Source organism: Grammomys surdaster, unplaced genomic scaffold (assembly GCF_004785775.1).
Source record: "Grammomys surdaster isolate TR1022 unplaced genomic scaffold, NIH_TR_1.0 61, whole genome shotgun sequence".
Taxonomy (NCBI): domain Eukaryota; kingdom Metazoa; phylum Chordata; class Mammalia; order Rodentia; family Muridae; genus Grammomys; species Grammomys surdaster.
The window spans coordinates 738,119-753,759 of record NW_021604563.1 but is presented as its reverse complement, the minus strand read 5'-3'; the positions used below and the strand labels follow the sequence as shown (position 1 = coordinate 753,759).

Here is a 15,641-nt window from a genome sequence, read left to right as displayed (position 1 = left end):
TGTCAGTGGTAATATGGAGTATTAATGTCAATTGAAGAATATATTAGGGGAATACAGGGAGGTAGGACTATTGCAATAGTCAACAATGCAGTGAACAGTGTAAGCTGTATTAAGCTGTTGTAGTAAATGATGACATTGAACCCAGTTAATATTATATATACATATAATGTTAATAAAAGTTAAAGGTTAAAAATAAAATTTAAGACATTTTGGGCAGGGGGTGTAGCTTAGTTAGTAGGGTGCTTACTTAGCAGACACAAAGCTCTGATTCAAATCCCAGAGTCACTTAAAATTGAACAATATGGCATATACCTGTAATCCTAGCATTTGGGAACTAGAGACAGGTGAATCAGCAGTTTAAGGTCATTTTCAGCTACATAGCAAGTTTGAAGCCAGTCTGGGCTACATGAGTGTCTGTGAGTAGAATACAGTCATGTTCCATGTAATGTTTTAGTTAGCAGTTGACCACATACAATGGTGTGTACCATAGAGCCTACCATGTAAGGTTACATAGATCCTATGGTTATCGTAGATTGCCTTCTATTGCTGTGATAAAACACCATGACCAAAAAAAAAAACCTTCTGAGGAAAGAGTTTGTTAGCTTACAGTTTATATAGTCCACATTGGGGGAAAATTAGAGTAGGAACTGAAGCAGAGGCCATGGAGGAAAATGACCTACCAGTTTGTTTCCCATGGCTTTCTTAGCCTGCTTTCTTATACAACCCAGGGATGGCTCTGCCCATAGTGTGATGGGCTTTCCCATATCAATCATTAATCAAGAAAATACCCTATAGACTTACAGACAATCTAACAGAGACATTTTCTTTAAAAACTAATTTATTTAAATTATTTATGTATGTAACTGTTCTGCTAGTATGTATATCTGCACAATGCTCATAGAGTGGTTGTGGAGGCCTGAAAAGGTCAGAGTCCCCCAACTGGAGTTACATATGGTTGTGAACTGTCATGTAGGTGATGGAACTCAAACTTGTGTTCTCTGGAAGAACAATCAGTGCTATTTAGCCCTGGAGGTATTTTCTCAATTGAGATTTTTTTCTCTTCCCAGACAACACTAGCATGTATTAAATTGATAAAAAACTAACCAGAAGAAGGATGTTCACACAATAATGAACTCACTGACAATACATTTCTCATAATACATCCCCATGATTGTTATGACTATTGTGTTTCTCAGTGTCATTTGCTGTCTTATTTTGTATAATATTCAATTCAGCAAAATTTTAATGTCATGAAAAGACTTGGTTACTTATTTAGTTTTTGAATGATAATGCTTTTTTTTCCCCAGTAACCCGCTGTATTAAAGGTAGGCATCCAACAGCAATGTTTTCATTGTAAAATCAATCAATCAATCAATCAATCAATCAATCAACCAATCCCCCCCTGTATGTTTGTGTGCATGTCCACTCATATGCACATATTGCATTATAGATGTGGATGTGTGGGTGTGCATGTGTTATGGCACGCTTATGGAGGTCAGGGGACAATTTGCCATAGTTGGTTTTCTCCTTCTACCATTCAGGTCCCAAGAGTGAAGTCATGATATCAGGCTTGGCTATAGTTGCCTTTACCTAGTGAGCCGTTTTATCAGTTCCTATCCACCCTTTTTGAGACAGAGCCTCTCCACTAGTCTGAAACTTGTCAAGTAGGCTAGGCTGGCTGGCAAGTGACCGGCTGGGACAAGTCAACCCTAGGATCTACCTGACTCTGCCTCTGTAACACTGGGGTTACAAATGCATACCACCACACATGACTTTTTAAAACTTGGGTTCTGGGGATGGAACTCAGGTCTTCATATTTGCCAGGCACATACTTTGTTGACAGCTATTTGCTCAGGTATGAAGTTAGTAGTTTTGAAGGCTTGTTTTGGTTCTATCAAGCTGTTTGACTATTGTATAGTAGTAGAGAGGGCAGCTGTAAAGATGGAATAGTCAACAGCAGCCAGTACATGAAAAGTGGATTACAGTACACATTACAGGCCTTCCTAATGAATTTTCCAGGATATATAATGATCAGGTATTCTTGGTAAATTAACATCTATTCTGGTCTGTTTTTCTTTTATCTTTTATCTTTTTTTTTGGGGGGGGGGTTTCGAGACAGGGTTTCTCTGTGTAGCCCTGGCTGTCCTGGAACTCACTCTGTAGACCAGGCTAGCCTCGAACTCTCGAACTCAGAAATCTGCCTGCCTCTGCCTCCCAAGTGCTGGGATTAAAGGCGTGCGCCACCACCACCTGATTTCTGTTCTGTTTTTCTTGACTTTCACTCTAGATCCTACTGCCTTGATCTCTAATTCAAAGATGAGCATATTCTATCTCTATCTATCTATCTATCTATCTATCTATCTATCTACCTACCTACCTACCTACCTACCTACCTATATCCGTTCACATTTTGAGACGATATCTTGCTGTATAGCCCTGGTTGTCGTAGAACTAGCCATACCTGGTTGTCGTAGAACTAGCCATATCAACCATGCTAGCCTCAATCTCACAGAGGTCTTTCTGCCTCTGCTCCCCCTTCCTGAGTGCTGGGATTAAAGGCATGTGCCAGCACACCCTTGCTGCTATTTTTAAAAAACTTTATTTGTTTTATATGTATTTTGCCTGTGTATATGTATGTGTACAGTGCCCAAGTAGGCCAGAAGTGGGTGACAGAACTAATGGAAGTAGTGTTACAGACCCTGTGAGCTGCCCAATGTGGGTGCTGGGAATAGAACCTGGGTCCTTTGCAAGAGTATCTGGTGGTTTTAACAGTTTAGCTATCTCTCTAGCTCTAAAGATTAGTAAGCTTAAGTAAGTTGCCATTCTGAATAAGCCATGCTGTGCTAGCAAGTATGAGTTGTAAGACTAAAATACAGGTAGAAGAATTAAGAAAAATATACGGAAGACGTGAATAAGGAAATACCAACGAGAAGATTATCCATTGGAGAAGTTTGTTTTAAGATTGTTGATATAAATTATCTGGTTACTCGCTTCCTTCCTTCCTTCCTTCCTTCCTTCCTTCCTTCCTTCCTTCCTTCCTTCCTTCTTTCCTTTGTTCATTTTTTTCTGATACAGTGTCTTAGGGTTTTTATTGCTGTTACTAAAAGCACACTTGGGAGCAAAGGGTTAATTTCATTTTACACTGTGTAGTCAGGGACGTCCAGAGCTGATGCAGAAGCCATACAGGATCCTTGCTTGCTGGCTTGCTCCTCATGGTGTACACAGCCTACTTCCTCATGTACCACAGGATCACCTACCCAGGGGTGGTCCCACTCACAATGGGCTAGGCCCTTGAATATAAATTATCTATCAACAAAATGCCCTCCACAATGGCCTACAGGACAATCCTATTGAGGCATCTCTCAATAAAGATTCTTTCTTCCCAAATGACTTTCTCTTGTGTTACATTGATATGAAAACTAGCCAGCACAAACAGTTTCTCTCTATTTAACCCTGCCTGGCCTGGCACTGTCTATGTAGACCAAGCTGGTTCCGAACACAGTTTTCACTTATTTCTACTTCTGTTTCCTGATTGTTGGGAGGTGTTTGCCACCATGCCGGGATGGCTACTCATTTCCATACTTTCTATAGCTTCTTTTTATAGTTCTGTCACCTTGTAAAATGAGAGTCTAAAGGTTTAGACTTGATTTATTATTCCCTTTTGTTTAATATTAGCACTTAGTTTTCATTTGGCCGCTGAATTGAAAAATGAAAAATTCTTCCTTTATTTCAGGGAATGCAGCCCCACCTCCAGGCTTTGTTGTCACTGTATAAGTTCTTCGCTCCTGCTTTGATTTCTGTATCTTTGCCTGTAAGGAAGAAGGTAAGGGATTACTGAGGGAGGAGTCCCTCAGAGATAGAATACATTTTTGTTTATTTTATTGTGTTTGGGAAAGGGTTGTGGTGTGGTAACTCAGGCTGGCCTCTAACGCATCTTCCTTCCTTGGCTTCCCAAATGCTGGGACTACAGGTTTGGACCATAACCTTGGCAAAATGCGTTGTTTTTCATAAAGTTAATTTAAAGATTTGAACTAAAACATTAAATGGATTTATAAGAATATAAATATTTCATAATCAATATGCATCCAGTTAATAATTTTAGACTCAATTGCTCTGATTCATGAGTATGTAATCCTCTTTTCTTTATCTAAATTTATAGATGTTTTTTAATAATTCAAGAAATCTGTGGAGTTCAGCTCTCCTTGCTGTGAAGCTTAGGAACCAAGGAGTTTTTCCGGAACCTCTAAAGCTTCCATTAGGTCCAACTACTGGCCATTCTCTAAAAAGAGTAAGTAATGTAAAGTACCAAAGGACTTGTGGCTTTAAAAATGGTAACCATCTATGGTGGTGATCACAGATATTTAAATAGCTTTTGATAATCTAGTATTCTATGTAAACCACATCCAGACTCCCGTTAAGGAAAACATCTTAAGAGTCTGATTTTACAGATTTATTTACTTTTTATCTATTTTTTTTTAAGATTGTATTTTTCTAAAATGTAGCCTGGCTGGCCTGAAAATTGCTATGTTGACTAAGCTTGGCTTCTGCCTCCTGAATGTTGGGATTAAAAGAGTATACCACCATTTCTGACTTGCTTTTGCCTCTTTTAAATTTTTTTTTTGGTGCATTGATAAATTGTTGTATTATCTTTTCTCCTTTAGAAATGGAATTCTCACTCAGTTATACCAGCACTAAATTCTGCAAACAAAGACTATGGAGAAAAGCAGATGAGTCTGTTTGATTATCTCAGCAGTGATAGGTCACTTCCACTAGAACAGCTTCAACGTTTCCCTCAACTTTTAGAGAACATTCATTGCTTAGAGGTATGTGACTGAACTAGATGCTCATTCGGATTTTCTGTTTGATCTGGAGAGCCTCTTTGTTTCAGTACTTGGGATTAAACTCAGCCTCACACATGCTAGGGAACTGCTCCACACTGAGCCTTATCCCAGGCCCCATACCCTTTATTTTTCTTGTATGTTTCCTATATGGTGTTTTACTTCTTGCTGTAAGGTACATTTCCTATACTAACTGGTGACTTGTTCCATCTTTACAGCTACCTTTTCAGATGAGCTCAGTGCTAAACAGCTCTCTGCTACTTCACTATATTAATTGTGTCAAAGATGAGTCGATCTTACTGAGGCTTTCTTACTGGTTGAGTCAAGCATTACAAGAAGGTAAGGATTGATGCTCTAAAGCATTAGGTAAATTAGAGTCGAAGAAGATAGTAAACAGATTTCGTATTCTAAATTACAAATTCTAGTATTTTATATTTGTATATATTTATAGAAATGCTATGATTACTTCTCTAGTAATCATATATCCTAAACATGAATACTTGTGGTATTATCATTTTAAGAGAATAAAGGAGGAGTGGTGTTAAGCAAACACTACTCTATGAGCATCAGAACTTACCAGATGATTGGTCTTAGTCTCAGAATTCTTTGTATTCCTCGGAATTTGCAAGAATGATTAGATTAAGCCGGGCGGTGGTGGCGCACGTCTTTAATCCCAGCACTTGGGAGACAGAGGCAGGTGGATTTCTGAGTTCGAGGCCAGCCTGGTCTACAGAGTGAGTTCCAGGACAGCCAGGGCTACACAGAAAAACCCTGTCTCGAAAAACCAAAGGAAAAAAAAAGAATGATTAGATTAATGTTAAGCCAACTGAGAGAAAAACAATTTATAAGACAAAATATCACCTTTTTATTGTATAATAGACTTGATTCTTTATGGTGACCAACATGGTCATGTGTACCAAATCAAGTAATTATTTTAATTAGAGAGCTAAAGGTAGTGACAGTAGACAGGCTTTCATGTGCACCCTAGTAAAACCTGACCACCTTCTTGCCATTTTTCTCTTGGAATTTCACTATCACAAATATTTATTTCTTGGATAAGCAATTTTTGACTATTCACATCTTTGCAATCAGTTTTAGTCTCCATGGGTGATTGTTCCTTCAATTTAGAGTCTTTTCTTTACAGGAGATTTGATACAATTAATTCCATTTTTAATTTGTAAGTTCCCACTTATATTGTAGCTTATATTCAACTCACACTATCTATTTTTAACCATGCATTTATAGTCACTTGGGTTTCTGTAACATGAGTTAATATTATTCATTGTAAGTGAACTTTTCCAGTGTTGTTCCTGTAAACTTTCCCCTGTGTTACCATGTTTGCTGACTATCACTTCCAAATCTCTGTTGAAATCTACAGTGTCACTCACCTAGGTTATTCGAATCTTACAACGTTTCAATTTGTCATTTCTTTGTCACTTCAGAGTAGTCATACATATATTCTGTATCATTTTTATTATTGTCTGACCAGATGCTTATATTTATGATTTCTTTTCTAGAATGTGTGTGGTATAATATGAATAATTATGAACAAGAAAAGGAATTTATAAACTTCCTGGACATGGTCATCAATGTGCAGTGCTTCTTACAGGTAAGATTCTATTTGGTTTCTAGTGATTCCATCATTCTTAAAATTTGTTTGGATGTTCATTACAGTATTTTCTTAAGTATCTGACGTTCTTCTGTTTTGAAGATAGAGTTTTATGTATCACAGACATACACCTGATATTTTTACAGTATTGGGGATCAAACTAAGGGCCTTGTGCATACTAAACAACTGCACCATACCATAAGCCCTGGAACCTGGTATCATCAGTTTTTATTTTTATTTACTAATTTTTCTTATTAGTGGCATCTTTTAAAAATAATATTTGCTCAGATTGAAATTTAGAGAGCCAAATTGGACTGATGTTTATTTTTTGTTCTATTATATTTGAAGAAGGAATAAGTTTAAATTTTTAAATATAATGGAAATTTCCATAATTTTAAGAAAACAAATGATTTAATGCATTCAATTAATTGAATTATCCAGGACTATAAATCTTACAGGGTTACTACTGGTGTTCTTTTTGGGGTGGTTGGGGCAAATGCTGGCAATCCAATCAAGGGCCTTGTGCATACTAGGTGAGCCTATATTCTACCAATGCTCCATATCCTCAGCCCATGGCTTGTGTTCTTATTAATTAATTAATCCTTTAACAGGGCCTCATTAGCCCAGGCTGGCCTTGAAGTTAGTAAGTAGCTGAGAATGGTTTTGAACACCTGATCAGATCATCCTACCACCACATCTTGAATTCTGGGACAGGTGTGCATGACCACATCCAGTTTAGGTGGTTCTGGACATTTGGCAAGCACCCCGACTGAGCAGCTCCAGCCCATGACTTACGGTCTAAATAGCTACAAATGTTTTGCAGTGTGACATATGTCCTAGCAGGTGCATTTTTTATCCTGGCTATCTCTGAGTTGCATTTGAATCTGGAACTCATGTATTGACATTGTTTAGAAGGCCTCATGCATCTGAAATAACTATAGCACAAAATAAGATGGTTGTTAGAGACTTTGTGATTCTATACAAGGTTTTATGATCACCATGTATTTCAGGAGGGATTTTACTCCTGTGAGGCATTCTTGTATAAAAGCCTGCCTCTCTGGGATGGCTTCTCTTGTCGGTCACAGTTCCTTCAGCTTCTGGCCTGGATCCCATTCAGTAGCTTCTCTGGTATGTACCATGAAAACTTATCAGGTACTTTTCTTCTGCTGTGATTTAACACCATGACTGAGACAACTTAGAGTTGATTTTTGGTTTACAGTTCCAGAGCATTAGAATCCATGACAGTAGAGCAAAGGCATGGAGGTTGGGCCAGGAGTAGGTCTTACAGCAGAAGGATGAAGCAGAGAGTGGATTAGGAATGGCGCTAGGCTTTGATGCCTTAAAACCCAGTGACATGCTTCCTTCACCAAGCTGAAGATTTCTAAACCTACTTGAATAGTGCCACCATTTGGGGACCAAGCATTCAAACATCAGCTTATGGGGGGACATTTTTATTGAAACCACTACAACGTGAACTTATTTAATTCTATGTAATATGAGAAATTTAAAGAGTTTTGAATATTCTTCTATTTTCCATTTCCTAGAGGTGAAGCCACTTCTTTTTGATCATCTAGCACCTCTCTTCTTTACATCAACCATTTATTTCAAGGTAAAAAACAAAACAAAACAAAACACATCTGTCTCATACTCAGGAAAAACATAACTTCTGTTAACTGGTTAAATGATGTTATATAATTCCTAACTGGAATTCTGGCAGTGACTTTCTATTTTCTTCTCTTTTATAATTCTGTAATAGTTGTGTGTAGGGGTGGAGGGGTGGGGGTATATATGTGTATGTATGTATGTGTGTGTATGCGTGTGTATGCATGTTTGTATGTGTGTGTATATGTGTGTGGTTGTGCACATATACCACAATGCATGTGTCTATAGCATGGAATTTTACCTGCCCTCCTTTCCCTCGGTCCCTCCGTCCGTCCCTCCCTCCCTCCCTCCCTCCCTCCCTCCCTCCCTCCCTCTCTCCCTCTGTCCCTCCCTTCCTTTCTTCTTCTTCTCCTCCTCTTCCTTCTCTTTCTCTTCCTCCTCTGCCTCCCTTTCAGTACAAGGGTTTACTAGGTATTGTAGCTTAGACTTGCCTTGAATTTGTTCCATAGACAAGGCAGTCCTTCTGGCCCTTGCTTTCCCAGAGTTGATAGTACAGGTATGTATCACCATATCTAGCCAGTGAGTTGACTTTGTAACTATACTCTATTATGGAATTTAAAGTTAAAGTGCATAGAACTTTCTGGTTTAAATCTTGGTGACACACTTTTCCTGAACTTTTTACACTAGTAAGCAGCAAATGATATCATGAAAACCATGTCAAATGCATATGAACAGTGAGCAAACCCACTGGGAAATACTTGACTATACTTGGAGTTTTGTATTTATGCTTTTGTGTGCCCGGATTAAATGCATTGTTATTAACTCCCCATCAGCAACAATGCATTAGTGTCACATTAAAGAAGTAACAGCCCTTCTTCCTGGAGTCATTTCACTACTAGCATGGAAGTGATACTTTTCTGAAACTTGTAACAGAGTTTTAGAAGGGATTAAGCCACTGGTTCCAACTGACCCTAATTGACCCAGACAATAAACAGAACTACAAATATTATTGTTTATATCAACTGATATCCATAAGTATTGTGTTCAGTATTTATGGGATATTCATTTTAGAAGGTTGTTTTTAACCTCTATATTTGCTGCTTTAAACAAATAGTACACATGCATTGTTCTGTGTCAGGGGCATGGAAAAATTACATAATTTAAGATGACAGCTATGCGCTAGTTTAGGTTTTAAAAGCTGATTCCATGGGAAATCCAAGGCAAGCAGGGTTGATTGTTACATTGTTCATAAAGGCAGGTTAAGCAAACAGGTCAGATACACAGTAAGCAGGCTTAGATCTCAAGATATAGTATTAACTCTGCCTGTGAAATCCAGTCAAAGTTCTAGTCTCTTAGAATGTAAAGATAGTTTTATCACAATGCATTGCCACAGTTTTGAACATAATACTTATTTTAGTATATTTCATGAATATACTAATTACTCTTTTTTTGAGAGTTTTGGGGAGTTAGGGATGTGAGTTTGAAACAGGGTCTCCCTGGAACTCAGGATAACCTTTAACCTGAATCTGTCTTCTTGCCTTAGTTTTCCAAGCACTAGGATTAGGGATGTGAGCCATGATGCTCTAATTATTTTTCAGAACCGTGGGAGTGCAATAGTGATGAAAGCCAACAAAACTCCATGAGCCACTTGCCTATTGAATACCTGTTTTTCTTTGAAAGCAGTGATGATAGAATACTTCTTTTACAAACGTTTTGCCTCTTACATGACTCAAGGTTGGCTACATTTACAGGAAAAATAGGTTGTTCTGGTTAATATTCCTCATAATTCATTGCATATCACTTTATTGCCTATCACATTAACTTGTATTTACTAATTATATTACTTGTAACTTACTACTATATGAATACTGTTATTCAAATGAAAATACCAGTTATTCCAGCTATTAAATTTTCAGATACTCTACTTTGGAAAAAATTCTTTTTCAGTTCTCTCCTAATCTTCTAGTTGAGTTCTTTTCAAAATTTTCACCCATGCCAGCAGTTTAAAGAGCCGCTTAGCCATGGACGTTCGGGTGAACTGTAGGCAGTTGTTATTTGTGTGGATCAGGGTGGTTGATCAGCAGTTGGTTTTGATTCAACCTACTATGCATGTACCTATTCACTTGTCTATATATCTATGTCTGAGAGTGGAGGAAGGGGGAAAGGAGGAAAAGAAACAGAAAATATGTCAAGCATAGAGAGCAGTTTTTAATTTTCAGGCCCAAAATGAGGCTCAGTGAAGATATTAAGGAATTGTAAATGAGGCCCTGGGAACGCAGGGTTAAAAAGTCTGAGAACTCAGAGATTAGAAATGTTTCTTTTCTAGAGTTACAGAAGATTAATTGTTATAACCAGCAAAAAAGAGACCACAAAGAAAAAAAGTGGAGACCTCTTACTGGTCGAAACTTGAGATGATCTCTGAGAGGACAATAGGGATGGTTTTGTTTCTGAGATAGACTCTTCTGCAGCCCAGACTGGCATCAAACTTGCTATAGACTACTCTGTTTCAACTCCTTATCTCCCTAACTCTGCCTCCTGAGGGCTGTCATTATATATAGATTTATGACCATGCATGCCAAGAATGATGGTTTATTTGATGGATATTATAAAGGGGTGTGATTTAGAGAAAACTCTGTTCCTAGGCTAAGCTGGAAGTCTTGTTGAAGTATGTCCTAGAAAAAAAATGGTAACATAAGCATACTCTTGCATTCATCTATGCTTTGGAGACTGAATATGTTGGAGTAGCAACTATTTGAGTTCTAAGTGGGGCACTGCCATCTTCACGGCCCCTTCCATTTCTAGTCTCTGTTAGGTCTAACTACTATTTGCTTTGGATGAATTTGTTTTGTTTTCCTTCTTCAGTGTAGTGTTCTTCAAAGTCTGAAAGACTTACTGCAGAATTGGCTGTTGTGGCTCTCTACAGATGCCCATGTGCAACCCACGACAGATAGTCCACTGTGAGTTAATCCTGTGGCTGTCCACAGAAATGTTCTACATATAAATGTTTGCATATGGAATCTAATATGGCATGTGACATAATTATTTTATGTAAATGCTTAGAAGTTTTTTTGGAAATGTTTTAGTTACTCTTCACATTTCATTCCCATAATCCTGAAAGAAAAGCCAGTTTTCCAAGTTACTATTTAGATAAACCAGAAAGCAACCCTTCTGAGTTACTTGGCACTAGGTAATATAGCAAAAAAGGAATATTGAACTTATACTGCAGCTTTGACTTCTATTTAAATTACTTTATATAATGCATTTTATATGTTGACTCAATTTTAATGGTGGATTTTGTTTCTGAGGTGTATTTTGGTTACACACGTTAATTTATCAGGGCTTTGGAGTTAAAAATGAATTTGAATTTCCATTAAATGTATGCTTTCAAGGGATTACATAATCAGGTTATTTGATTCTTTCTGTCTTTTTGGATTCTCTTATATTCTGCCAGCTACATTATTCATTAATGCTTTTAAAATCTCATATTATAGAAAATTGTAAGCATAATCAAAATTGTGGTAAGAGAGACCATCACTGAAGAGAAGTGGAAAGATTCTAAAAGCTGTGTAACTTTAATTTTTTTAACCCTTATTTTTAATGATGGTTTTTAAACGCTTTAACCTCCCTTTTAGCCTACCATCCACTAAAGGTAGTAGAAAAGAAAGGATATGGGGGAAATGGACCTGTTTAGAAAGGTTCTTTGGAGCAGCTCCTGTTTGTGTTGTCTGGAAATTGACAATTTCATTTATAGGTTAGTAGCAAAGGCAGCTCAATTCACTGACAAACACTTAACGGAGTCCAGCAGTCCAGTTTGGTAGAGTTGGGATAGCAAACAGGAATCAGCATTGGTGGCACTACCTAGCAGAGACAGCCAGGCCTCAGCCTTGGCACTAGTCAGCACGAGAGACCAGACCCTGAGGAACACCAGGAAAAGTTTTCTGCTGTGTCTCTCTCAGGAAGACAAAGATCAGTGAAGATGTGAGACTCATAAGCTTTTTATAACTAGCTCTGTAAGTAGCATAGCTTGGCCTCAGTCAGTGTCCCTTGAGTCCTATTTATACTCTCTAAACATCATGTGTCCTCCATGGGTCTTGCCTTAGCATGTGTCTTACCTTAGCGCGTGTTTTGTCTTAGCATGTGTCTTAGTACTGTGCAACTGTCTTGGTTGACATCACTCTGCCAATCAGCCCAAGTCCATGGAAGCTGCAAGAAACTGCAGCACACCACCACAAGTTTTTTGTGTGTTTCTCTCTATGGAGTCCCAACAAATGTTGCTGAACTATACAATGTAAGGTGGACCAATATATGTGTGTTGTTAGTAAACAATCTTTCATCACTTGTCCTTTCATGTGTTCATTTTAGCAAAAATCCTCTCTCCTGTGTCTGTTTCAGTGAAATGTTCATTCATGAGTCTGCCTTACTCTTTGACCTATATCTGCTTTAACAAAACATTCTTTCACATGTTTGCCCCAACAAAACACCATACAACTGACTTTCCAAAGAACCCTTAAGTTTCCACTTCAGGTCTGAGTGGGCTGGAATGAAGCAGTGTCTTCTGGCCATCACAGGACCCCTGTACTCATGCACTACATAAGACCTGCATAAGAGCAAGCTGGTCAATATGCTACTGGTCCAGAAGACTCCACCCCTGAGTAGCTAAGGATCCTTTATAGCTTCTGGGATAAACTCAGTTTCCTTCAGGTAGGCTGTCTATGCTTCAATGAATAACCCTCAGAAACGCATGGATAGCACAAATTTGGACTTGATGGCTTATTAAATTAGAAAAAAGAACATAAAGTTGAGGGGGCATAGGGAGGTAGGAGGAGTTAAAGGGAAGAGTTGAAGTGAATATAATCAAAATATATTGTATAAAACTCCCATGGAATAAAAAAATACTTTTAAAATTATGAATAGACAATAAAAATAATTCCAAAGATAGAAACACACACAAACAGGACAATGTTACCAACCCCTAGTATATTACTTTTTTGTTGCAACAACAAAAGTACCTGGCAAAAGGCAAGGAAGGAAGGAAGAAAGGGTTTATTTTGGCTCACAGTTGAGAGTGTGTAGTCCATTCTGGTGGGGAAGGGATGGTTACAGGACCATGAGGCAGCTGTTCATGTTTTATTGACATTCAGGAAACAGAAGAAGTCATGCTTGTGCTCAGGACTTCAACCTATGGAATAGTACCACCTACGTTTAGGATGAGTCTTCCTACACGTCAGTTAACCTAATCTAACTGATCTCTCACAGATATGACTAGAGGTTGGTTTCCATGCTGGTTCTAGATCCTGTCAAGTTAAGAGTCAAGATTAACCACTACACTTAAGTATTTGTCATCCAGTTTCAATAGTTACTGACTCAATTGCTTTTCTTTTTAAGAACTTTTATTTTTATTGGTATTTAGTAAATGTATATGTATGATGTGTACAGGTGAGTGCAGGTGCTCTTGGAGGCCAAAGTGTTGAATCCCCTGGAGTTAAAGTTTACTGATGATTGTGAGCCACCCACTGGAATCGAACTTAGAATCCTTGTAAAAGCAGTACATTCTCTCAACTGTTGAACCATCTCTCTAGCCCCAAACTGCTCTTCACTGTTTACTCTTCTCCTTGGATTATTCCTTTTTTTATTTCTAGTGGATATTTTATTTATTTACATTTCAGATGTTATCCCATTTCCCTCCTCAGAACCTCCTATCCCATCCCCTGTCCTCCTTTATGCTTTTATACCACTTTGATTACATGCATGTATTAAGGTCAGTTCTAGGTTGAGGGTCTAGCAATACAATAGATGCAAATAGTCAAGTAACAAGCAAGACAATAAACACAAATAGTCAAAGAACAAGCAAGGCATTAAACCCAACTACATGAACACTCCCATGATCAGTGTTTCTTTCTTTCTTTTTAATTTTTTTTGGTTTTTTGAGACAGGGTTTCTCTGTGTAGCCCTGGCTGTCCTGGAACTCACTCTGTAGACCAGGCTGGCCTCAAACTCAGAAATCTACCTGCCTCTGCCTCCCAAGTGCTGGGATTAAAGGTGTGCGCCACCACCGCCCGGCTCATGATCACTGTTTCTAAGGGCTTATCAGGATGACCAAAGTATCTGAGCCTACTTCCCTCTCCTAGCCCAAAGTGATTTTCATGTCTGAAGTCTCCTTCCTTGTTCTAGCCTAAGATTTAGATTCCTGTCTGAAATTACTTTTTTGTTCTAGCCTAATATTTACATTCCTGCCTGAGATTACTTCTTTGTTCTACCCTAAGATTTAGATTCCTGCCTGAAGTTATTTCTTTGTTCTAGCCTGATGTCAGATTCTTGCCTGAAGCTTACTTCCTTGTCCTTGGCCAATGTTATATTCCAGCCAAGCAGCCCATTTCCTTGTCCTTGGCCCATCTCAGACTCTTGCCAGGCAGCCCCAAAGGCTCTCTGCCTCTTCCCCTTTTTTATTTCATTAACAAGACTGAGCCTGTCTTGGGTCATTCTAACAAGAATGCCTTCCTTACCGGTCATGGAATATGCATTATCCAAAGCAATGCACTTCTGTGAATAATTCCTAGGAAACATAGATATCATCTCAGCTGTTAAAATGTACCATTATGATACCCAAAGTTAACAGTTTCTAAAATTTTGTAGTGCTTATTATTAGTCTGGCAGTGTGTTTATACATGTTACATGTACATATACACATGATGCCATGGTGTGTGGGAGTGTCCGAGGACAAAGCTGGGGAATTGAGTTTCTCCTTTCAACTGTCCATGGGTTCTGGGGATTGAATTCATGATATCAGGCTTGCATGACAAATGCTTTACCCTCCTAGCCATCTCTTCAGTCCCATATATATCATTTTCATTTTATTTCATTTTTCGAGACAGGGTACATGTATCTCTAGTGGCCCTCAACCTTAGCATTTGAACTCTTGACCTTCCTTAAGTACCTTCCAAGTGCTAAAATTGAGTTGCTCTTAATGGTTCCTTAGAAGACAAGAGTACTGGGCCTTGGTGGTGCATGCCTTTAATCCCAGCTCTTGGTAGGCAGAAGCTGGCAGATCTGTTGAGTTCTGCATTGTAGTAGTGAGTTCCAGGTTAGCCAGAGCTATATAGTGAGGCCATATCTCAAAAAAGAAGAGGAAGAGGAGGAGGAGGAAGACGAGGAAGATAACAACTACCACTAAGAGTAATACTATGGTTAATCACTGTGCCTTTATTTTTTAAAAAAATGTAAATTGTACATTGAAGAACTTAGAGTTTTTGAATTCCTTGCCCATCTATTGCTTTATATTGCCTATCTTTAACTTGAAAGCTGAGCACTTTTACTGGTATATATCTAAGTATTATGATTTCTTATTGCAGAGAGACAACTTTGGGTGGATCCATGAGTTCTGTGTCTGAATTAATTGAGTACATTGGCTGGCTGTCCATGGTAGCAGTGCGCTTGGAGAGCAGCAGTACATTACTGTTGCACTTTATTTTGGACTTCTATGAGAAGGTAGTACACAAATCATATATTTATAACAGCTAGTCACCTCATTAGCCTATGATTTAGATTTCATGTATAATCAGTAAAGTATGTTATGATCTTACTAAGTAGTTAAA

At 38.2% G+C, this 15,641-nt stretch overlaps 1 protein-coding gene across 2 annotated transcripts in view; it reads left to right on the top strand.

The window, feature by feature from the left end:
• Cenpi (centromere protein I) overlaps positions 1 to 15,641 on the top strand; it is a 70,527-nt gene that overhangs the window by 24,817 nt on the left and 30,069 nt on the right. For both annotated transcript variants that reach the window (XM_028779891.1, XM_028779969.1), the window contains exons 9-17: positions 3,734 to 3,823; positions 4,160 to 4,288; positions 4,662 to 4,823; positions 5,057 to 5,177; positions 6,356 to 6,447; positions 7,458 to 7,575; positions 7,992 to 8,056; positions 10,912 to 11,006; positions 15,399 to 15,534. In XM_028779891.1, the coding sequence (XP_028635724.1) occupies positions 3,734 to 3,823; positions 4,160 to 4,288; positions 4,662 to 4,823; positions 5,057 to 5,177; positions 6,356 to 6,447; positions 7,458 to 7,575; positions 7,992 to 8,056; positions 10,912 to 11,006; positions 15,399 to 15,534 (1,008 nt within the window). The remainder of the gene's footprint in view (positions 1 to 3,733; positions 3,824 to 4,159; positions 4,289 to 4,661; positions 4,824 to 5,056; positions 5,178 to 6,355; positions 6,448 to 7,457; positions 7,576 to 7,991; positions 8,057 to 10,911; positions 11,007 to 15,398; positions 15,535 to 15,641) is intronic.